The sequence below is a fragment of the Rhincodon typus genome, chromosome 5 (assembly GCF_021869965.1).
Source record: "Rhincodon typus isolate 14 chromosome 5, sRhiTyp1.1, whole genome shotgun sequence".
In the NCBI taxonomy this organism is placed as follows: Eukaryota; Metazoa; Chordata; class Chondrichthyes; order Orectolobiformes; family Rhincodontidae; genus Rhincodon; species Rhincodon typus.
Window position 1 is genome coordinate 113,328,806 of NC_063336.1, and position 25,285 is coordinate 113,354,090.

A 25,285-nucleotide genomic window follows, 5' to 3' on the forward strand; every position below is an offset into this window, starting at 1 on the left:
GCAGGAAGGCTGACGTTTCAGGCCTAGACCCTTCTTCAGAAATGACCGTTCGTTTCTGAAGGAGGGTCTAGGCCCGAAACGTCAGCCTTCCTGCTCCTCTGATGCTGCTTGGCCTTCCTAGCTTCAGGCCTGTTGTCTGTGGGTGGAATATTGCAGCCTTTGTCTTTAAATCTGTGGATTTCTGACACTTGCTCTTTAAGTGCATTTAATTTCCATTATATGATATGTCTTAGAAGAGTTCATCTGAAGTTATAAATCCGATATTTAAATCCATGGCATTCTATTCTGTGGGACATAAATGATTTGTACCTCTAACTTAAACAGTAACGATGTTTTCATAAGTAAGTCAAAAAACATTACAAAAAATACCCTCAAGTATTTAAAATTGATACTGGAAACCTTATGTTCTGCAAATGGAAATAAAATATTATAGGTGATGACACTTGACAATTCAGCTTTTTTTTAATTGTCATTTCTCTACAAACTGCTTTTCACTCGGAACCTGATTAGAGCTATTACGTTTTATAAACTTGCACAGATATAAATGCTACTGTTTTGAAACATTTCATCATTGCACTGAGAATGTAATATATGCGTAACAAATGTAATTCTGTACCACAGGTTCTATACTTTCAAATCAACAGGCCGAGGACAAGTTTACTCGCAGTATCTCTTCAAAATTTCAACATACATTACTAAAGTCTGAAATGAATCTATTACAAGAGTTTAAATATTCAGATCAGATGGAAACTGAAATAACCTATGACTGGCTTGCAAGCAGTGACCTAGGAGCACAAGCTGCTTTGCTTTCAAAATTTAAGGTTGTCAATGAATCTCCAAGTATAAAAATAGAAGGAATAGGAAAAGGAACTTTAAATATATCTTCATATGACTCCACCTGGACTCATAGAATGTCACAAACGATTAATGAAATTAATGGTGAATTTAGTGGCGATTCTATTTCAAACATTAATTCATTTTTGATCCAAGTTAACAACAAGATGGTTAACAGTTACAAAGATAACGTTTTCATGTTTGAATCAAGCACTGATGGATCATGGTCGCATTTGAACAACCTCATTAAAATAGCAGCAAGCACTAAGAAATTTGAACTGACCTGTGATACTACAGGTCATTCCAATAATGGTGACTTCAACAGTAAGATAAAATTGACTCGCGACACTGAGACGCTGAAGATGGAGAACAACCTGAGAGCTGTACTATTTGGTGTTTCCCTAATTTCTACGGATGAACTTAAATATTCTAATCGTGAACTTACTGCGTGCTTGAAAACAACAGGAAAATACAACGAGATGACTGCAACCAACAACCTCCTACTTTTGTTATCAGTAAAGAATGTTACAGTTGAACATAAGTGGAATGCACAATATTATGACAAAATGTTTCACAACATCCTCGCTACCACATTTGATGAGCATGGCCTCAAGGCAAAGTCAGAGACTGGCTTCCCTGGTGTAAGAAACCGAGGAATTCTGCAAATTGCTAAAAGTGGTTTATCAACTGAAGTGATCTCAAGTGTAGGAACATCTTCTTTTATGGTGACCCAGAATTTCAGCGCGAACATTAATCAAGAAGGAGCTGTCGTGAACTTCGGTATCAGTGATCAAACAAATAATGTGATTAATTTAAATATTAAAGGAAGAGCAAACAGTAATGGAATAAACGCCAACAGTTTTTACTCAAGTGTTACCCTGCAAACTCATGCAACAAATAGCATTGATCTCCAATTCAACACAGAGAAAGGGTTGATACTTCATACGACAACAAAGGCATTTTTCAAACAAGCTCAATTTAACCATGTACATCACCTTGCTATTGATTCTTGGACATTAAGTGCATCAGACACAATTGAGGCTAGCAGCTCTTTAGATTCTAATATCAAATACCAGCAAACATCTCAAGTGCACATGCAACCTTTCATAGTTTCAATCAGTTTTGACAACAGATTCAACTATCAACAGTTAATTGCTTCTCACATTATGCAACTTTCACTCGAACCTTTGAAGTTTGAATTTAAGGGTAAATTGGCAGGATCACAGAATGACAATCATGTGGCTCATGATTATATTTTGAAATGCGCTAATTGGAAAGCTTTATTAAGTGCAAACACAACCGGACAATTAGAAAATATGAATCTTAACCAGAAGATGAATTTGGAAATTAATGGATTTTCTGCAAAATTCTTAAGTGAAGCATTATACAATTCAAGAGGACTGCAGTTTCGCAATAAAGTACTCTCTACAGCTATTCCATTTGTGTTTGCATTTGAAGCTGATACCTCTGCTAAAGGACTTATTGATGTTTGGGGCTTTCACAATGGAGAGTTTAGCAACAAGCTCCAAATGAAGGCTGAGCCATTAGCACTCGCACTTCACCATAACTTCAAAGGAACTTCTGAACATAAAATGCCAAATCGAGGATTGTTACAGTCGCTTCTGGAAAGCAATTTAAATGTTTTGCTCATTCCAACTGAGCAGACAAGCAAGTGGGCACTGAAGAGTCGGTTAAACAATAGTAGTTATGTGCAAACAATTGATGCCTACAATAACCCAGAAAATATTGGGATAGATGTTGCAAATGTTGCAGAGGTTGATTTTAGTTCCCTAATCCCCTTGATGGAGGTTTATTTCCTTCCCTTTGACATGCCGAATTCTATTGATCTAACTGATCTTCAGAAATTTCAGATTTCAGGCAATTTGAATTATGACAAAAACGGGAATGTTCATGTTATTAACATACCATTCTTGAAAAACCTGCCCCTTTACCTTAAGTCATTTATGAAAAGCATTCAGTATCACTTGAAGGAAATTAAAATGAGTCAATTTGTCCAGAAATGCAAGAAAGGTTTAGGCCAAATGAATGATTTCATCAAAGGTGTGGACTTAAATGTCATGATTAATGATGCAAGAGATAGATTATTGACATTTGTAACAGATTATCAATTAGTCGAATACTTTCAGTTTGTTCTAATGGACTTTCACAACAGCACATTTATCAAACTGCAAGAAGTCATTTCATATCTGAAAGAATGTGACAAAACCAAATTGAAGGAGACCATGGAAAATGTCATAAACCTAATTGTAAATGTGCTACAACAAATAATCGAAAAATCTGACAGCATCATCAACCGAATTCTGGAATTTCTCCGGACATTTGACTTGAATGCTGTACAAGATGGCATTACTAATTGGATTCAGGAATTTGACGCAAAACATCAAATTAAAGCTCAACTTCAAATTAAGTTAGAGGAACTACAGAGTGAACTTCAGAGAATTAATTTTCAGGAAATCAGTAATAAATTAAGAACTCTAATTAATTTTAATGCAATCATTGAAAAATTAGAACAATATCTGAATACATATAATCATGAGACAAAGAAAATAATTGAGAATATGAATCAGGGACTTTTATGGCTGGTGGAGCAGTATGAAATTAATGATAAAATTAGCAGTATTAATGCCAAGATACAGAAAATAATCAATATATATAAAATTGACACCTTAGCTCAGAAAGTTTTAAATGAAACAATTAACCTCATTAAAACACTGAAGGTAAAGGAAACAATACAAGGAATTATTACTACTCTTAAAAAGATTTCTGTGAAATCACACATTGACAGAGCAGTTCAGTATATTGATAAAGCAATTGAACAGATAGAATTATATGATTACCAAGCATTGATTGACAAGGTGAATGAGTTCTTTACCACTCTTATTACTAACTTGAGGCAGTTTGATTATAATGGTTTTGTTGATCAAACAAATGTTCAGATCCAAAATATTATCAATACAGTCAAGGATAAAATGGAGGACGTAGAACTATCACAGAAAGTTGAGGCAGTAAAAAACAGTGTACAAGAAATTCAGTCTATTTTTACGCATTACATTCTCCAACTGAAACAGCAAAATTTGAATGAATTAATCAGCTCACTGACAGATGTCCTCAGAAGTATAGCCCTCTCACTTCGCAGTTTTGTCGAAACTTCATATGGAGACACAATCGAGGAACTCCTTCATCAGATGAGTAGAATGAATATTCATGAGGAACTGCAAACACGATGGTGGATTGCTGTGAACTACTGGGAAATATTTACTATTCACCTCTCAACAGCATATGATGAAGCAGTGAACAAAATTAGAAATTTGGCAGAGAAGCACAACTTTACAGAAATAGTGGACCAAATCTTAAAATATCTGGATGAAGGTTTTATTTTTCCAGAACTGGACATGGCCTTCATGTCTGTGCCTGAGTTTGAAATAAGCATTCGTGCTTTCAGAAAAGCAGAGTTCAACACTCCATCATTTATCGTGCCTCTAACAGATCTAAAAATTCCATCCTATCATGTCAACTTAAAGAACCTGCATGACATCAGGATTCCTGCTAAAATTGCTGTACCATCGTTTATCATCTTGGATTTAATAACTGTCCCTGATTTCACAATTGATTTTGAAAAGATGAAGAATGTTACTGTCACCTTCATAAAAAATATTTGGAATTTTGACTTTTCCATTGGAGAATTCAATACTTTTTCAGACGTAAATTTCCTAAAAAGCATCTTGCCAGATGTGAAATTTCCTGAAATAGATTTCAGTGCATTCAACATGCCAGATATTAAAATTCCAAAAGTGAATTTGGACAACTTCATGTTAGCTGACATTAAGATTCCAGAATTCCAACTTCCTCAAATTCCTAATGAAGTATCAATTCCTGCATTTGGAAAACTCACGGGAACATTCACTATTTACTGTCCCATCTATGGACTCCATACAAGTGCTGGTATTCATAACACTACAGTTGTACAAAACAGCACCAAAATTCTGGCTTTTATCACAGCAAAGAGCAAGTCAAGCATAAACGCCCTATCCTTCGACTTTGAAGCAAATGGGCAACTGTCATCTCCTGAGCAAACTCATTTGGAACTCAATGAAAGGATAACGCTTCACCACAGTGCTATCAATGTCGATCACATGGGTGATCTTACTTTCACAAGACCCTCTGTGAATGGAAAAGCAAAGACCAATATAACGATTACTACTGAAGTCTATAATGCAGAAATAATGAATATTTTAACAGGAACAAAAATGGAGACAACTTACAAGCACAGGCTCTCTGTTCCACGGCAACAATTCTCAAATGAAGTTTCTCTTCATAACATTATTCAAAGCTCAGTCGATGAAATGAATGCAGCCTTGTCTGTCGTAACGACTGGGAATGGAAACTTGTCTTTTCGGAGCTTTCTCGATGAAGGAACACACCACAGTGAACTGAAGTTAAATTTGAATGCACCTGCTCTTCTAATTGCATTCTCGGGTGACACCCTCAGCAAGTATGTAACGCTGAAACAAAATTTCAAGACCGAGATCTTTTCTTCATTTACTGCCAAAGTAGATTTGAAAGCAGAAACAAACTTGGATCGCTTTGTGCGTTGTACCATCGATGTAAATGGCAAAGCAGATCTAGCATCTTTAAAGATGGAATTGAGAGGATCTCACAATTCTACACTTAATGGTTTAGCAATAGGTCCAGTGGAAAATTCATTTCACTTTACAGCAGAACCATTTGCAATTGACTTTATAGCAAAGAATAATGCCAATGTAAAGCTTTATTTCCTTATGGCACTCCCTGGCAAAATAGAGTACCTGAATAACTATGCATTAACACTAAAACCAAATGAACAGCAATTCACATGGGAAGTAATTTCTTCTTTCAATCAGTACAGGTATATACATGAAATTTTTGTAAAGAATAGTGAAGAAAGTATCAATATGCATCTTACACTGAATGGCAATGCAAATCTTGATTTCCTAACCAAACCTATTTCCATTCCTACTATGTTATTACATCCTTATTTCTCATTCAAAACTCCTGTTGTTCGTAACTTTTCCTTATGGGAACATGCTGGACTGAAATCCTTCTTGAGAACAACCCGACAGTCAATTACCTTAAGCATGAAGACTGAATACAAAAAGAATAAAGACTTTCATAATTTCAAGCTGAACATGAAGCCTGTTTATAATCAGATTAATGGTTATCTTCCATTCTTTGTTGCGAAATTTGAAGAGGCAAGAAACAACATCTTGAACTTACTACAGAAAACAGAGTCTAGTAGATTGCAAGTAAATCCTTCAGGTAAAAAGCTTCATATACCAGGGTATACCATACCAGGACTGAAGATTGATGTATCCTCCTTTAGACTAGAAATCCCAACATTCAGCTTTGTCACTGCTAGAACTATTACAACGCCTACGTTTACGCTTCCCATTATTAACTTTATTATGCCCTCATACAATTTTGTAATACCGTCTCCTGAATTAACATTGGTACACGTACCTGACAGTTTATATACATTAACACTTCCCAAGATGAAAATGCCCCGTGTACAAGATACCATCAAGATTCCTGCTGTGGGCAATTTGACTTCTGATTTCTCATTCAAATCAAGTCTAGTGACTCTGAGCGCTCATGTTGAACTCTTCAACCAGACAGACATAATTGCTCGCTATAGTACCTCATCTTCATCTATCTTCACTTCAAACTTCAAAGCAGAAGGAACAACAAGCATGGCAAGACGGCGAGGTCTGAAACTAGCAACAACTATTTCTGTTGATCATGACACCATTCGTGGAAAGCATGACAGCACCATAAGTTTAACAAGGAGGAACATGGAGGCTTCAGTAAGTACAGAAGCATCAATTAAACTTAACACCGTTGATCTTACCTTCAAACATGATCTGAAAGGAAAAGCAAAGTCAAAGCCTAACTTGTCATCAAAGATGTCTCTTGATTACAGACTGTCCATGCCTTTAAAAATTAACGTTAAAGGAAATGCCTCCCATTCTCTCACCTTGGCAGACTTTACATCTTACTTGAATTTAGAAACTTCAACTAATGCTCACATTGATGGAACTGTCCAATCGAAAAACAAATTTTCTGGCAGCTTGAACAACGACGCAAGTATTTATCTTGGTTCAAATAATACACGTTCCAATGTAAAACTTGAATTAAGTTCATCCATTGATACAGCTTCTGGCAATTCTTGGAAGATTGCAACAAATGAAAACTTTGCTGTGGCAGGATCCACAGCTCATCTTTTTGCCATCTGGGATCACTCTGCTGATAATATCGTAACACTTGTACCAACATTCAAAACAAAAGGTCATCAAAAATCTAAAATCACATTAGAATTGTCATTCTGGAGTTTGATTGCTGAGTTGCATAGTGTGATTTATCAACCCAGTAACGTGTGGGATATGGCAGATATACAATATGATGTGAGTGTAACCATCAAACCAACGATCCAAGAAGTGAAATGGAATAATAATGGTCACCTCCTTTCAGCAGGTTTCAGTGATAACATGGAAATATTAAACAATGGAGAAAAAATACATCTTGGCATGGTTGGTTCCCTACAGGGATATTTGAACTTTTTGAAAGAAATTGAGCTTCCAATATATGAAAAAAATTTGTGGGACATACTGAAATTTGACTTGACTACTGCTGAAGAGAAGCAACAATACTTAAATGTATCTGCATCAATAGAGCTTATAAAGAATGAAAAAGGTTTCATTATTCCTTTGCCAGTGCAGGTATTAGCAGATGGTCTAAAGATAAATATTCCTGAGATTACCCTTCGTGTTCCTGATGCAATCAAAAATGCACCAGAACTGATCAATAACCTACTTCCAGAAATTGAAAACGTTCACATTCCTGATGAAGTTGAGATTCCAGAAATCAAAATACCCCTGATAAACATTGTTGTGCCATCCTATAAGTTTCAGCTTTCAGAAATGAAACTGCCCAGAGTAATCATCACTCCCCAGTTTACAGTTCCATACACTACCCTTCAGGTACCATCATACACCATTAACTTAAGAGAGATTGCTATCCCATCAGAGATAAATGTTCGTCCATTTGAAGTATTGTTGCCAAATTTGCCTACAGTTAGCCTGCCTAAAGTGAGCCTTCATTCGACTTACATTGAGCTTGAGCATTACCTGGAAGTTACTGTCTCAGAATTCAAAATCATGATTTCTCAGTTTACTCTACCAAAATCCTTCGGAAATTACTTGCAGCTGGACAATATTACAAAGCAAATTGCAGATTTTGAGCTACCAACAATAACAATCCCAGCAAAAACATTGGAGATTCCAGCACTGAAGTCAAGACTACCTCTAGCACTTGTTCTACCATCATTCAAGTCTTTCACTGGAAATGTCAAAGTTTTATCACCGATATATAATACTTCATGGATTACGAGTGTGAAATCAGATCAAAATAAAGCAGATGTCTTAACTGCAACAGCGGAAGCAACATCGAGTTCCACATTACGATTTCTGGAATATGAATTAAGTGGTAAGTGTAAAGATGTCAATTTTTTTCTCGAAATTTAAATATTTAATGATTGACCCAAGAAATTATACTTTGACTTTGATGTCTTTTTCTGTGTAGTTTTTTTTATAGTTAGTTCATGGGTAAAATCAAAACAAAGTGAGTAAGCAGTCTTTTACAATCATGGAAGATATCTATAATAATTTATTTTGCTTATTTAAATTATTAACATGATTGAGTTTAAAATATCAGTAGAAGATTCAATGCATTTTTGTAGAATAATTTAGTTGTAGCATATAATAGATAACACTTTGCATGTATTTTGAAAGATTTTTTTCTCACTTTTTACAGCAACCATAGCTTTAAATAGCATTGATAATACCTACAAACTTCTTGAAATATATGAATTTTCCCATCCTGATTTAAGTATCGACTGGCAACAGAATTGTACTTTTAAGTATTTGGGGTAAGATGTCTATTTTAATTAATTTTTTATGTGATAAGCTGTCTGAGAGTGTAAATGCGCATCATTACCAGAAAGCGTCCTTAAATATTTGGTGAATGAATCCTCTGGTAGAAATTATAAGCTAAGTTTTATCTCTAGATGCTCATTTGAATGACAACCAATAATACGTTAAAGTGTCAGTTACCTATATAGAATTCCCAGCTATGTAGGAAGGAGTTACATACAAAGTCATATCACCACTTTCCAACAAATCCAAAACAAAAGTTTTATTTTCATGTTTAGTGCAGAATATACAGCTATAGTATGGAACATAAAATGTATGGTTAATTGATTAGTTACCCATTTTACTGCCCTCCAGATTGACTGCAGTATAAAGGAAAACCGAGTGAGTTATCTTACAAGGGTTCTGTGTCTCCTGCAGAAACAGGAAGTTCTGCTTTGGTGCATCAAATGGCAATTGTTTAGATTGAACCAATATAGCAAGACTTCTTTTAACCATAACTGAATTGGAAAAGCAATTTAGGGTATGGGAAATGGAATAATGCATGTTTTCGCTGCCTTAAAATGTTACTTGAACTATAAATTGCTCTGTAGTTCTATAATTTCTTCATTTATTCTCATACTATAAAGCTATGTCCTAGGTCACCTTTGTATTTGCAGTCCTAAAACCTTTTGATTTTAAGATCATATTTGGTCTTGATCTGGCATCTGCACACCAATAAATTGAATTGTGGTTTGTTTGAACTTCTCTCAGTTCTGCCTATTAATGGATTAATGGACTTTTTGCTCTTCATCTAATAGGCATAGTCAATCACATGTCCTTTATAAAGCTCAGGTTCTGCAAGTTGTGATCTGCCAATGCATAAATGCAAAACTAGTATTTGTTTCTTTTGCCCCTTCAAAAGTGAATTATGCTGCTGCATCGTTAGGCAGTAAACAATATTTTTTTTAAAATTTTCTCTATCAGATTACCAAGTTCTCTGAGAATAGATGTCAAGAGCCCAACATTCACAGACCTGAGCGTTCGGTGGCAGGAGAATAATGGTAGAGTTTCTTCATCAGTCTCCTCTCCATCTGCTGGATTCTTAGGAATGATAGTCGAAAAGAAAAAGTCAAATGTTCTGTATGCAAAGCTGTATGTCCATAAACCAGTAAGTGACTGCATTCTTATATATGCGATACATGAAGTGAATGCCTTAAATCAAATTTTGTAGCCTGTACATCTTAATATTTCCATTCACAGCCCTTCCATTGAATAATAGAAATTAGGAGCGAAAGTAAGTCTCTTGGCTCTTTGAGCCTGGGATCCTTTGAGTAACGGGACCAACATATGAGGAGATGTTGAATTGGTTGGGATTATATTCATTGCAGTTGAGAAGAATGAGGGGGTTCTCTTGGAAACCTATAAAATTCTAGCAGGACTAGACAGGGTAGATGCAGGAAAGATATTCCTTGCATGTGGAGTCCAAAACCAGGGGTCCCAGTCTAAGGATGTGGGATAAACCATTTTGGACTGAGATGAGAAATTTCTGCACCCAGACAGTGGTGAGCCTGTGGAATTTGCTGCATTGAAAGCAGTCAAGGCCAAAACATTGTATGAATTCAAGGAGGATTTAGATATAGCACTTGGGACTAAAGGGATCAAAGGAATAGGGGAAAAGTGGGAACAGGCTATTGTGTTGGATGATCAGCCATGATCATATTGAATCGTGAAGTAGGCATAAAGAGCCGAATGGCCTGCTCCTGCTCCTATTTTCTGTACATCTGTGTGCCTTCTCTGTCATTCAACCTGATCATGTCTGATCTCTGCCTCAACCCTCTTTTCCCCACAAATCCCCACATCCCTTACTTCCTTGAATATTTAGAAATCTATCAACTTCGGTCTTGAATATATTTCATGAATGCACTCTGGTAAAGAGTCCCAAAGATTCACCAGCTCTGAATGAAGATATTCCTCCTCATCACAGGTCCTCAGTTCTACTCTTACTCTGAATGCAATGTACAGTGTAAAATATAAATGTACAATGGACAACAGTGGATGTTTAGGAGGAACTACTGAATTGCCTGGATCTGTCATTTCTAAGCTATTTCAATCCTTTAAGCGTACTCATGGATTTTCCATTCAATTTAAATGTACATAATTTTATTTTCACAGAAATCTTCTGACTTAGTTATTTTGGACAGTAAAGTTTCACTGGAGAACCCCGAAAATATTCAAATGGAGTTCAACTGGAGTAATAATGTTACCACAGATATGGCGAATGGCCTGAAGGAGAGAATGCCCAAGATGATTCAAGCCGTCTATAATTGTGTGAACAAGTATCACAAAGAACATCTCGGAATAGAAATGAGTGTTGTCTCTTCAAGAGCCAAAGACTTGATGAAACAGAATGTTGATAAACTATACAAAAAAACAGTCAATGGCCTTAAGGAATTAGATGATCATCTCCAGTCTACAGTTGATAATATCACGTCAAACTATCAGTTGCTGAAAGAGAAAACAAAGAAATTGTACAAGAGAGCTGCAGCCAAAGTAACAAATGTAGACTTTGAGCAAAAGATTACCAAATTATTGGACACGATTTCAAATTTAATGAAAGAGTATCAAATTAAGTTGAATGAATTAATTAATGAAGCAATTAAGTTTCTAAAATACACCAAGTTGCACCTGCCTGGACTTACTGATCAGTTTACAGGGCAAGAGCTTTACAATAAATCCATGAAGCAGGCAACGCAATTTATCAACAACTTCAATAACTTTATCGAAATAGATCTTAGAGATGCAGTCAAATACGCAAAACGGTTTGAGATGAGGTTCCCCATTAATGATACAATTGTTAAAGCTTCAGAGATACTTTCTCACTTAGGAAGGTTTCTTAAACAAGTTGAAATGAAGCTGCTTGAACTTGTGAGGTTCATTGATAGTCTTGACGTTGAACAATATCTAAAAGGCATTACACAGGCAGAATTAATGAGTATAAACTTCAAATCTGTGAAAGCAAAAGTAAACCAGTTGTACAATGAAACTGTGAATCTTCCCTATGCAGATAAGTTGCAAACAGTTGCAGATCATTTGAAAGAATACCTTCTAAAGGTTGTTGAAGAAAACCAAGTCCTCATTCCAGAAAAGATTCGGGAAGTAGGATCCCACGTGAAGTCATTTTTTGATAAATATATCCCTCAATCCTGGTTTAGCTGTACGGAAAAGTGCAAAGAAATTGAAGAAAAGTTAATTGAGTTGTTGAACAGACTAATAGAGTTTATAAAAGACGAGGGTCCAAACTTAATTAATGCCAGTATTAGAAGTGCCAGTAATTTGAAGCATGAAGCAACAAAATTCATGGCAAATTCTACAGCATTTTTCAATGACTATTTCAAGGATAAGCAGGCTTACTTTCAAGAAATTAGTGAAAAAATAATTCCTGACTATCTTCAAGTAGCCAAAAAAGATTTAGGTGATATATTTGCAGACATCAAGAAGCACACAGCTACATATAAACGGACAATAAAAACTAAATTAGATGAAGCTGCTGTTTACTTAAGTGGAAGTTATGAAAACCTAATTGCTCAAGGAAAATACACATTTGATCGGTTTATTGAAAACTGGAACCAATTTACTGAATACCTATTTAGGTTATTGGAACAGATTGCAAACAAACTGACTGATGGAATTGACTTATATGTGCAAAGGCAACCTGAACAGCTTATAATTAATGTTCCACACCATCTTCAATGGAAATCATTTGACGAAATGCCTCAATTGAAAGAAGGAGCATTGAACCAGTTAAATGTAACAATTACCAAGGGACAGCAAGTCCTTCAAAGAGGCACTGCTTTAGCATGGGAACTGTTTATGGAGAACCATCAGAAAGATAAAAAGCTGCTGAAGGGAAAAAGAACAAAGAGCAACAAATCAACTTTTTAAAATTTGTCTGAATATTTAAAGTTGTTGTGAATCAAACAATGTAACATGCATAATGTACCATGCTTGTGAATGAAAAATAAACAATCATGTTATTTCAGCTTTCTAATGAAAATAAATATAAACTTCTTAATAACTTGGCAAGCTCTTCATTTTCACATTTGTGAACAAAAAACTGAAATAGCTCCACTGAGGCTGGTATCTCATCACCAAGTCACCCTCTATTTACATGTGGAAACTCCTTGACACGGTCCAGCTTCCTCAGAGCCAGCTCTCAGAGTGAACAGAACCTGTTTCTATCTGTCAGCTAGGGATCCCTGATTGGACCAGATTAACAACCCCAATCAGGGAACTCATATTCTCTGAGGTCCACCTGGTTGACCTTATTACAATCACTATATCCTCCTCCTCCCCCACTCTGAGTCTAGTGACGTAGGCCAGTTCTTTTTCTTGTAGTCTCTTCTGGGGCATTTTCACACCAGGCCTGGTTCCTCCAACTCAGCCTCAGATATGGCGGTGTGTACCAAACCGTAGCCCGCCTCTTTTGCTCAGAGTGTCTCGGAAAAATATTCATCCTCTTCTTCAGGTGGTAACAGCATCAAAGCTGCGACATCTACTATGGCCAACTCAGAATCCAAGGTCTCTTGGACACTAGGCAGAGGGAGAGAACCCACAGGTTTCAGTGCTGAGGGGCAAGGTTTTGCCCTGGCCCATTTGCGAGTTTGCAGCTTTCATGTGGTCCAGGTGCTTGTTCAGGACCACCTCACCTACCCAAACTTTGTATGCCACAGAACCTGACCTCGTATTGACCATGCCTGTTACCCATACAGGGCTATATCTATGGTTTTGGCACCAAATTTCATCCCCTGAAGTAAATGATGTCTCTCGCCTAGAGGGGTCTTATGCCTGGCATTGACATGCCTCATGCGATTTCACCCTTCATCTGGTGCAGAATCTTCTCCCACAGCTCTGCTGGAGCTATCCCTGTAGTTGCACAAGGAGTGGTCTGATAATCAAAAAGGAACTGGGACAGTTTGGTATTGTGTGAAATTGTAGTCTGTTTCTTTAAGCCTGCCTTCAAAGTTTGAACTATTCTTTCCACCAGACCATTGATGCCGAATGCCAAGCGACTTTAGGAAATACTCAAATTCCCTGCTGGTAAAAGATGGTCTATTGTCTGTGACCAACACTTTTGGGAACTCGTCAATTGCAAAAGCTGCAAGCAGCTTTTCTATTTGTCTCCTTGTTTGATGATTGAATTCTATGCACATCCAACCACTTTGAGTGGCCATCCACAATGACTAAGAACTTTGAGTCCATGAAAGGACCTGCATAGTTGACGGGTTTACCCAGTCCAGGGTTTACCCAGTCATTCCCACGAATATGGGGAAGCTGCTGGAGGTAATTTTTGTCCTGGTTGGCATTCTGGGCACTGCTCCACCAAAGCAGTTATGTCTGCATCCAATTCTGGCCACCAGATGTACCCTCTCGCCAATGTCTTCATTTTGGAAATGCCTGGATGACCCAGGTGGGAGTTAGACGCTGATGACTTCTTCACACCTTTAGTGGCTATTTCTTGGCTACAAGACAATTTCCAAGGTTGACCCTTTGTCAATAGCAGATGTAAGGTGCCAGGATGACAGCTAGGATTTATGCATGAACGTCCCGTGATAATTCACCAATCCAAGGAAAGACCTAATGTCCAGTACAGAACTGGGAGCCAGGACACCTTTGATCACCCTCACTTTATCTTCCAACATGTGTAATCTGGTCTTGTCAACTCTGTAGCGCAAGTAGGTCACTTGGGATTCCTAGAACATGCATTTTTCCTTCATAAAGTATATGCCTTCCTTGGAGAAACAACTAAGTACTATGTCCAAGTTCTGTAAGTGCTCTTTCTTGGTCTTCCCTGCTATTAGCACATCATCTAGATAAATGGCAATCTGAGGTAGCCCTTGTAAAGTGTTCTCTATTGTCCCTGAAAAAATGACACAGGCTGATGACACTCCAATGGCAGTCTCAGCTATTGGTACAACCCATATGGGTATTATTTGTAGTTTACTTCTGGGAATTCTCATCTAACCACAATCGTAAGTATACATGGCTCATGTTCAGCTTTGTGAGGGACAGAAATGCCCTCCCCAACAGCTTTGCATATAAGTCTTCTATGTGAGGGATTGGCTATTTATTCAGCTGCAACAAGCAGTTTACCATTTGTGTAAAATCCCTACAAAGACGAACCAATCTGTTGGACTTCACAATCGGTCGAACTGGTGCTGTCCATTCCACAAAGTGTACTGATTTGATGATTCTTTCACTTTCCAACCTCCTGATTTCTGCCTCTACTTTTGCCCATAAGCCAAGTGGCATTGGGTGGATCTTGCAGAATCATGGAATTGCTTCTTGGCCAGCATGCAAGGTGGCCTTGGCTCCTTCGATAGTCCCTCGACCTTCCTGAGAAATGCCTGGGTGTTTAATTAGGACTTCACTCAAGCAGCCATTTTCTAATTGAAAAACATTGAGCTTGTTCGAGGTGAATCTTTGTCAACCAATTTTGCTCCATCAGGCTTGAGCTCAAACTTTTTACTACAATGAGTGGTAACTGAGCCAGGTGCTTGTCAAAAGTGATCGGAACTGAAGTTGTACCCTTAATCTGTAAAGGTTCCCCAGTATAAGTTCTCAGTCTAACTGAGTTCTTATGCAAACTTAAGGGTTGGAGTCCAGACCAAATGTTGTTAAAGACTTGTTTCTGCAATCACTGATACAAATGCACTGGCATCAAACTACGTTAGAACCAAGTGACCATTTAACCAACATTTATTTTGATTTGCTTCTGCTTTGGATGTTACTAAGCAATTTAACTATTCCAAGCCAGATGTAGGTGGCCTTTTCAGAATGTGCACTCTCCTGGATACTGGCCTATGAGTTCTATTACTCAATTTAGACCTACTGAGACTCTTTTGGAGTCTTCAGTCTGCATACCGGCAGCAACCACTATGGTGTGTCGGCCGGGATCCTGAAGAAAATTTTAACCTCTTAGTCAAGGCTTAGCTTTCTCTTAGGGTATAGCTGTCAACTGACCTAGAGTCCCTGTGTTCAGGATATGTCCTGAGTGAGGCTATGCAATTGTCTACACTCAAGTAGTAGCTCAGTCAGCCTGGCAAGGGTGTCCACTTCCATCAGAATACTCTGCAACTCATATGCTCCACTTTGCCACGTTTTCCAATGATAAAGCCAGTCATAGTGCCTGTTTGAAGTCCAGTTGAGCTTCAGCTAGTAGGCACCTTTGCATGGTTACATCATTAATGCCACACACCAAATGGTCTCTCAGCATCTCATCAAGGGATAAACCAAAGTCACATGCCTCTGCCATTCATCTTAACCTTGTCAAAAATCCCAGTGTCTCAGAATTAGAGGAGTCGTGAGGTTGTAATATTCCTGAACTAAATCCATCAACTCTTGAAAGGTTTCAGTATCTGGTGCCTCAGGAAACGTTAGGCTCACAATAACTGTTGTGACTGAATTTCTTCAGGAGTGTATTTATTTTTCTCTCATCACCACTGAAATAACTCCACAGAGGCCGGTATCTCGTCACCAAGTCACCCTTTATTAAACAATACTTGATATTGGTCTGGCTTCTTCAGAGCCAGGGCTCAGAGTGAACAGAACCTCTGACGCTTCTGTTTATATCTGTCAGACAGGGCTCCCTGATTGGACCAGATTAACAGCCCCAATCAGGCAACTCATAATAAGACCATAAGACATAGCAGCAGAAATTAAGCTATTCAGCCAATCAACCATGGCTGCTAAGTTTCTTAACTCTTTTCTCCCGCCTTCTCCCCCTAACCTTTGAACTCCTTAACAATCAAGAATCTATCTTTCTCCATCTTAAATATACTCAATGACTTGGCCTCCACAGCCTTCTGTGGCAATGAATTCCAAAGATTCACCACTCTCTGGCTGAAGAAGTTTCTCCTCATCTCCGTTCTAAAGGGTCTTCCCTCTACTATAAGGCTGTGCCCTTGGGTCCTAGTTTCTCCTGCTAACGGGAATATCTTTCCAATGACCATGCTTTCAGTATTCTGTAAGTTTCAATTAGATCCGTCCCTCATCCTTCTAAACTCCATCAAGTATAGACCCAGAGTCCTCAAATTTGATGAGGTTCACCTACCTGATCTCATTGCAATCACTACAGAAACAAATAAGTAATTACAAATATTGAGGATATTATCAATAAACAGAAAGGTTAGTTTGAAAACAAGAAGGTTTTGGCCAGTTTTACCTGTGTAGCATCTCTTTAATTTAAGTCACAATATACAAAGACAAATTTCATCAGATCTTTCTGCAATTGAGAACCATATATGGAGCAGGTGAGTTGGATTCGATTACAGTGGGCTCTATATTTCCAAGCCATCTAAATCTTAAATCCTTTGTAGGTCGGTATTCATGCATCCAAATCATGTGACAAAGTGCCAGTGCTGTGTCATGCTCTCAACAAAACTGGCTGCAAGAAAATTTGTGCTTCTATGGCATTCAGCATTGCTGAAGGTATCAAAAGCTGAGAAACTGATGAAACCAGAGGCTTCCTGAAGATTGACTGCAGAGGAGAAGATGCAAAACTGAAAAAAACATCCTTTGAAAGTTTCTGTAAGGTGGCAACCATCTCTGTTCCTGTGCCATAAGGACTGCAGGCTCCTATCCTGTTTATGTACATACTGAGACCCTAGGAATTCTGATAAGATCAGAAGCACCAAGAACCAGCTGGCAGAAATCTTGCTCCATCACAAATATAATAGTCCCAAAGGCACCAAGGAAATTTTGGCCAAAAATTTAAACAATTGGCCAGTGCAATCTGAATCCTGCTCCTAGTTTAACTCATTACGATTATATATTTGCAAAATTTGTCTGAACCCACCCATTTCAATAATAAGTAAACAAGTTTGTGATTGGATTTGTTATGTTCTGGTAGTCCATTTTGAACAGAACTGACAAGTTATTTAAATTCATCTAGTCCCAGAAACTGTTTGATGTGTTTTCTGTTAGGTTGAACTCTCCAAATTATTTGATTGATTTCCAGTGACCTTTTACTGCTTGGATGTAAAGTCCTTTAGTCAGAGCTCAAGTGCTTTATTTTAACATTCATCTTACAGGTTGTAAAGATCCAAAACTTACTCTAACAGTAAGACTACACAAGCTTGCTTGTTATTGATGAAAGACTACACAGATATGAGTGATGTCTCTGCCTCTAGCACACACACATATAGTTCAATAAAGACACTTCTGTGCTGCATCTATTATCAGCAAAAACCAGTATAGACAAAGTCAAGAACTGCCTTTGTTGATTTATTTTGTGTTGGTAGCATAGTGCAGTGCCCGGGTATACTGCTGAAACATCCCAAACATCACCTACTGTTGAAAAACCCTACGACTAATCAATTTACATCGTGGAGATCAAATCAGTTGTCCATAAGTAATCAACAACGAATTCCCATTGGGATTGGTCTTGCATCAGCTCTGTTTAATATACACCAGTGAGCAACCTTTTGCAAAGTCACAGCCCTTTGCATATTCTGTAGACTAGACTCTTGCTTTTTTAGGCTAAGGGACTTCAGGACATTGAGAAACATTCACTGAAGGCCTATGTTCTCTGGAAGCCTCTGGAGACTTTGATCAGATGCTGCAAGGCTGTTGTTTCACCCTTACACCTGATCGATTTCAAGTTTAGGGAAGAACTTCATGTTCATTCCTCTAGATGACTACTCATCCATGAGCCTAAGCAGAAATGCCTTGGCATCACTCTTGCATTAACTATTAGCAGAACCAGAGCACAAGGTCAAAAACAAGAATGCATCTCAAACAGAAACTGGTGATTGCCAGCTGAGGCAGTCAAGCCAACAGACTAAGACTGTTACACTTGTCCTGGTCTGTCAACAGCAATGAACTGCTCCTGAACCTGGCACAGGAACTGTCACATAAACATTGTAGGTAACCACCTTCAGGTGATCATGATGATCACCTCTGGAACATTGAGACCAAAGCCACCCAAGTGGCTTCCTGTGCCTGCACACAGTGAAACTCCGTGATTCCACAGAAAACTTGCTCCTGAAATAACATTGCCCGGTGACAGCTAGGGTAAGCAATCCCATTGACATGAAACCTCAAAAATAATCACACACTCATGTAAAATCCCTGAGGCCCTAATAGTGCACAATCCACATCCTAAAAACTAACAAATGCCCTACCTCCCAGTGGTGTACTTCCAGATTTGATTATAAACACCACTAACACCAACCTGATAATTGATCTGAGTGCTACAATCCCTTGCAGCTGAATCACAGAAGTTGTTGGGGGACAGAAGGAGGCCATTCAGCGTATGCTGTCTGCTTCAGCTCTCTAGATGTGCATGATGACTTGGTGCATCTACCTGACTTACCACTGTACAGTGCATATTGGTTCTATTTCAAATAGAATCCCTACAGTGCAGAAAGAGGCCATTCAGCCCATCAAATCTGTTCCGAATCTCCAAAGAGCATCCCACCTAGACCTTCTATACTGTTCCTACTTACTTTGCCCACCAGTTGTTAGCCTGTGGATGAAATTAAGCATGAGATTGCACCTTTTCTGTTCCTTGGCTCTAACCAAATTGATTCTATCCCTGAATGCTGGCAACATTACCTTTTTCCAGCACCGCAATGCTCTCCTCAATCAATATTGCCACCCCTCCTCCTTTCTATTCCTTCCTATCCTTCAGAACACCTTATATTCAGGAATACTTAATGCCCAGTCCTGCTCTTCCTTGTGCCAGTTCATTGTTATAGTCACAACACCATAATTCTACATTGCAATCAAGTTACATTGTCTGTAACTCACCAGTCTTATTTACAATTTTATACCTTGTGCATTCACATAAATATACTGAAACCTTAGATTAGAATATTTGAATATTTTCCTTATCCCACCTCAATCTATTAACTTCCTATTCTTTATTTTGTGCTATCTGTCTCTCCCAGCATTTTGTGCTCCTTGATATTCCTCTTTGATATTGCCTCCTGGTTCCCACAATCCTACAAATTTAGTTTAAATTGGGAGGCAATGGCCCAGTGGTACTACCTCTGGAGCGTCAATCCAGAGACCCAGGTAATGTTCTGTGGATCCAGGTTTGAATCCCACCACAACAGATGGTGAAATTTGAATTCAATAAGAATCTGGAATTGAGGGTCTAATGACGAACATGAATCCATTGTGAATTGTCAGAAAAACAACTATCTGGTTCACTAATGTCTGTGAGGGAAGGAAACTGCCATCCTTACCTAGTCTGGCCTACATGTGACTCCAGATCCACCACTATGTGCTTGGCTCTTAACAGCCCTCTGTCCAATTAGGGATGGGCAATAAATGCTGGCCTAGACAACGATGCCCACATTCTGAGTATGAATTTTTTTTAAAATTCCCATCAAAATGCGTAAACCATCTGCTGGATGGTTAGCTCAGTTGGTTGCGTGATTGGTTTGCAATCCAATGTTATGCTAGCAGTGTGAATTCAATTCCAGTACTGTCTGAAGTTACCATGAAGGGGTCTCCTTCTCCACTTCTCTCCATACTTGAGGTACAGTGACCCTTAGGTCAAACCCAGTGCCAGTTACCTCACTCTCATTAAGACTATGGTGATTTTCCCTTTAGTGAAATGTCCATAAGGAACTCAGTCCTGGCTCCATTCAGGTGCAAAGCATAAAAAGAGTAACCACAGATATAATATGTAAACATAAAGTTATGGCTTGGAATGGGAAATACTTCTATACAAAAAGTTTGTTATTCCAAAATTTCTTATAATTACAGCTATCCGCCTGTACATTATAACACATGAATGTGTCATATTATTTTCGTGGAAACCTATTCAATGATTATTTAATGACATTTCCTAATCGTGTAGTGCTCTGTCATTTCTCGAAAATGGGAGAAAGTTCCTGTGGAGGAAGAAGGTGGATGCAGAGCTGCAAGGAATTTACATCTACATTTGATCCTGGAGCTCATTATTGTAAATGCAACTGGATCAGACAGGAAGTGAAATCATTCAAGGTTATGGGGAGCAAAGACTCATCTGTAAGAATATCTAAAATACAGAAACTAATGTTAATAGAGTAAGAAGGGCAAAAATGACAATATCTGGCCTACATTCATGTGGCTCATGAATCAAACTTGTAGCGTATGACAGGAAAAAAGCTGTTGAATTTTGCTTTAGGACTATGAGCATTTCTCTGCTTCTTTTTTTTCATCCTGTTGCTTTTTTTCATTAAAGGCTGCATTTGAAAATCATATTTCTCCACAGTACGTGACCCAATGAGTCATTTTTCATACTCACCAGTCCTACCTGAACAAATGAGAAAATGTTTGCTTTGGGCACACATGCTTCTCTTCTACAGCATTTACCACATTGTGCCTGCAGTTTCTGTAGCTGTTACAATTAATTCTGGATTGAGTCTCAGAACGATACTTTCGTTGCTACTGCAACACAGGAATTCCGAGAGAAGAGGTGCAGTGAACTGCAAACTTGAATGGAGATGCAGGTTTAGAATAGGCTGCAGTTCACTTCATAACACATGAAGGCTCCCATTGAAAATGTGGAGCTAGAAAAGCACAGCAGGTCAGACAGCATCTGAGGAGCAGGGAAGTCAACATTTTGGGTCAGAACCAAAAGTTTTGGACCTGAAACATTGACTTCCCTGCTCCTCTGGAGCTGTCTGACCTGGTGTGCTTTTCCAGTTCCACATTTCTTCTCTAGCTCCCAGCATCTGCAGTCCTTTCTGTCTCCAAGGCTCCCATTGATCTGTGGCTGAGAGATGTGGTGCCATTCAAACACATTGTTCTTTTAAAATTTAAGACATGGTGAAGAACTGTAACAAACATCTAGGCCTGGCACTGATTACTGGTCTTGGGCAAGTCCAAAAGGGACCACAGCAAAATTTTGAGAAGCTATTCCCATTTGTGCATGTTGAAGAAAATTATCTAAGACAGGAACTTAACATTATAATTAAGAAGAGAGACTTTGTTCTGATTGTCCTGTTATTCGTGCTTTTTAGAAGGATACCATTGGCTAACCTCTGAAAAGAAAACAAAGATGACTCCAAGATACTTAGACAAAATGAAACAGAAATTGCTGGGAAAACTAGGCAGGTCAGGCAGCATCTGTGGAGAGAAAACAGAGTTAACATTTTGGGCCCAGTGACCCTTCACCAGAACCCTTCATCCTGGTTTTATTCTCGTCATCTTAAGTTGAGAGGACTTTTGGACCAATGCAAACATTTTTGGAACTCTCAGTGGAGTAAAACCTCTTGAACTGGGAATTAATATGTAACGTTTGCCATGTGCCAGAACAGAATACAAAGATCTGATCATTAGTTTGCAGTAAAAATTCAGGGGACTCAACTTGTTCTCTGGAGTAGAATTTCAGAGTGGAGTGCACAGATAATTTTGCCTACTCCATTTTTTTAATGGTACTCAAGTCACTGATGTCCTTTTTTTAACCAGACCAAATTTCAGAAGAATTTGAAAAGTTAGCTCAGTGGATGCAGGAAAAATCAAAACAAATATTCTTTGCTTTAATCACACTGATAGTTCCCTCAGGCTGCAAGTTGTGACTGATGACTTCTTTGAGGGCCACTGAACTCAAGTGGACAGAATTGCCTCTTACATGAATCATAAGAAATATGGCTTAATCAGGTATTCATGTTTCAGTGTTGGTCCTTAGTTTCTGTGAGATTGCATATCAACTGATATGGAAGCAGCTATCTCTGCTGTGCTCTCAGATCTCTATATAGACATGAAAGGTTAGAGTTTACATGCTGGGTATGTTCTCAGCAGGGAAACATGTAAAATATGTCAGGTGACTATAATTTACCTGATCTTCTTTCTGAGTACACCTTCATAATATGCTAGGTATGTGGGAGCAGAAATCAGCTAGCCACTCATTATATTTACATAAATAATTAGCCATTATTTGGGTTTCTTAACAATTACACCATCCTAGGTCTAAGCAATCTGTTCAGAGATGTTTTGACGCACCACAGGAGCAGGTGGGACTTGAACCCAGGCCTCCTGGGTCAGAGGTAGGGATACTACTGTCACACAACAAGATCCCTCACTCTCGATTACATGCTGCCTATGATTGGGCAGGCAATTGTGTGAGTGTTGACAAGCTATTTTTAAAGACCAGGATTCTCACCAACTGTCTCTATATTGAAGCCCAGCTGCACACTTGAGTCATAGAGACATAGATACACAGAGACATAGAGACATACAGCAGGGAGACAGGTCCTTTGATCTGACAAGCCCATGACAACAATAATCCCAAACTAAACTACCCTACCTGACTGCTCACGGCCTATATACCTCCAAACCTTTCCTGTTTATGTACTTATCTAAGTATCTTTTGGACATTGTGCTTGCATCCACCATTTCCTCTGGAAGTTCATTCCACACACAGATCACCCTCTGTGTAAAAAAATGACCTTCATATCTTTTTTTAAAATCCCTTTCTTCTCACCTTAAAAATGCCCCCAAGTCTTGAAATCCCCCATCCTAGGGAAAACAGACCCACCATCAATCCTATCAACACCCCTCGCGATTTTATAAATGTCTCTAAGGTCACTTCTCAACTTCCCACAGTCCAGTGAAAGAAATCCCAGCCTATTCCAGCCTTTCTTTATAACTCAAACCTTCTGTACTCAGCAACATTGTAAATCTCTTCTGAATCCTCCCCAGCTTAATAATATCCATCCTATAACAGAGGGACTACTTCAAACCTGGAGCAGTGTAAGGTAGAAAATATAATTGACAGTCAAAAGGAGCTCAGAAGGTTCAGAGGGAAGGTATTTGAAAAGCAAACAGGGATTATGAGAAAGAACTGGCAACCAATGTAAGGAGGAATCCCAAAATCATCTATTAACACATCAAGAGTAGAAGAGTGTTAAATGGAGGAGAAGGGCCGATTAGGGACCAAAAACGGATGGACACATGGAACCAAGTGGCATGGCTGAGGTAGATAAAGGAGCAGAGGAACAGGCCATTCTGCCCATAAAATCTGCCTTTTCGTTCAATATAGTCATGGCAGATCAAACAGGTCAATGTTCTTTACCCACCTCAACCCTCTAGGCCCATGTGCCATTGGTAATCAGAAATCTATCAATCTCTCCCTTAAACATATTCAAAGACTGAGATTCCAGCCATCTTTGGAGAGAAATCCAAAGGTTCATAACCATCTGGGTCGAAACAAAATTTCCTCATCTTGGACCTAGTTGGCATCCCTCTTATTTTGGAATCAGCTCCCCTGATTCTCGGGTCCAAGCCCGAGAGCCCTGCACTTACCCTGTTTAACCCTGTCTAAGGATTTTTTAGGTTTGAACTCTCTTTCTTCAAAGCCCTGGGAAATGCATTCCCAGTTTACCCAATCTCTCTTCACAGCATAGTCCTGTCATCTGAGGAACAAGTCTGATGAACCTTTGTTCACTCTTTCTTTGGCAATAATTTATTTCCTGAGATAAGGAGAGCAAAACTGCACAGAAGATTCGCCAGGACTCTGGTCTCTGGATGAGTCAGATGTAAACTGTATGATCCAACATCTACCTCCTTACATCTTCCTCAGTACTGGTGCCTATGTCCCACAAAATCAGATTCATTTCTCCCACACTAGTCTTTGAGCCACAAATCTTGTTAACCCTGTGCCAATTTGCTCATGGTTCTGGTAGAAATGCAGAGATTATTACCTCTTGGTTCTTATTTCTAATTTAGCCCCTAGCTGCTCATATTTCCTCAGCAGAATCTCTTTCCTCATTCCACCTACATTGTTGGTACCTACATGCACTAACACAACTGGATCTTTCCCCTTCTGAGGAAGGGTGACCGGACCCAAAACTTTAACTCTGTTTTTTCCCTTCATAGATGCTGCCAGACCTGCTGAGCTTTTTCAGCAACTTTGTTTTTATTCCTGATTTATAGCATTTGTATTTCTTTCGGTTTTTACTTGGATCTTTCCCCTCCCATTCCAAGTTCCTCCAGTTGAGATATCCTGAACCCAGCCACCAGGCAGATAACACAGCCTTTGGGACACTCAATCCTGGCTGCACAGAACTGTTGCCTTTGCTGCTGCCTATACTATCCCCGATTGCAACTATATTTCTCCTGTTTCCTCGCATTTGAACAGCTCCCCATACCACTCTTTTGAGTTCCTAAACTGTTCTGCCCACAGATTTATATCATGTCATCACATTTTTGGCAACAAAAGCAGAAATCGCTGGAGAAACTCAGCAGGTTTGACAGCATCTGTTGCAATTAAACAAAGTTTCGGGTCCAGTGATCCTTCTCCAGAAAACCGGTTCCAAAACATTAGCAAAGCATAGAACTGGGTGGCACAGTGGCCCAGTGGTTAGCACTGCTGCCTCACAGCACCAGGAACCTGGGTTCGATTCTGCCCACAGGCGACTGTCTGTGTGGAGTTTGCACATTCTCCTTGTGTCTATGTGGGTTTTCTCCGGGTGCTCTGGTTTCCTCCCACA

At 38.8% G+C, this 25,285-nt stretch overlaps 1 protein-coding gene across 1 annotated transcript in view; it reads left to right on the plus strand.

The window, feature by feature from the left end:
• The window catches only part of apoba (apolipoprotein Ba), a 56,922-nt gene extending 44,049 nt beyond the window's left edge, over nucleotides 1-12,873 (plus strand). Inside the window, exons 26-29 of the mRNA XM_048597311.1 lie at nucleotides 622-8,373; nucleotides 8,701-8,815; nucleotides 9,783-9,966; nucleotides 10,971-12,873. Coding sequence (XP_048453268.1) covers nucleotides 622-8,373; nucleotides 8,701-8,815; nucleotides 9,783-9,966; nucleotides 10,971-12,740 — 9,821 coding nt within the window. The 3' untranslated portion in view covers nucleotides 12,741-12,873. The remainder of the gene's footprint in view (nucleotides 1-621; nucleotides 8,374-8,700; nucleotides 8,816-9,782; nucleotides 9,967-10,970) is intronic.
• The last annotated feature ends 12,412 nt before the right edge of the window (nucleotides 12,874-25,285 follow it).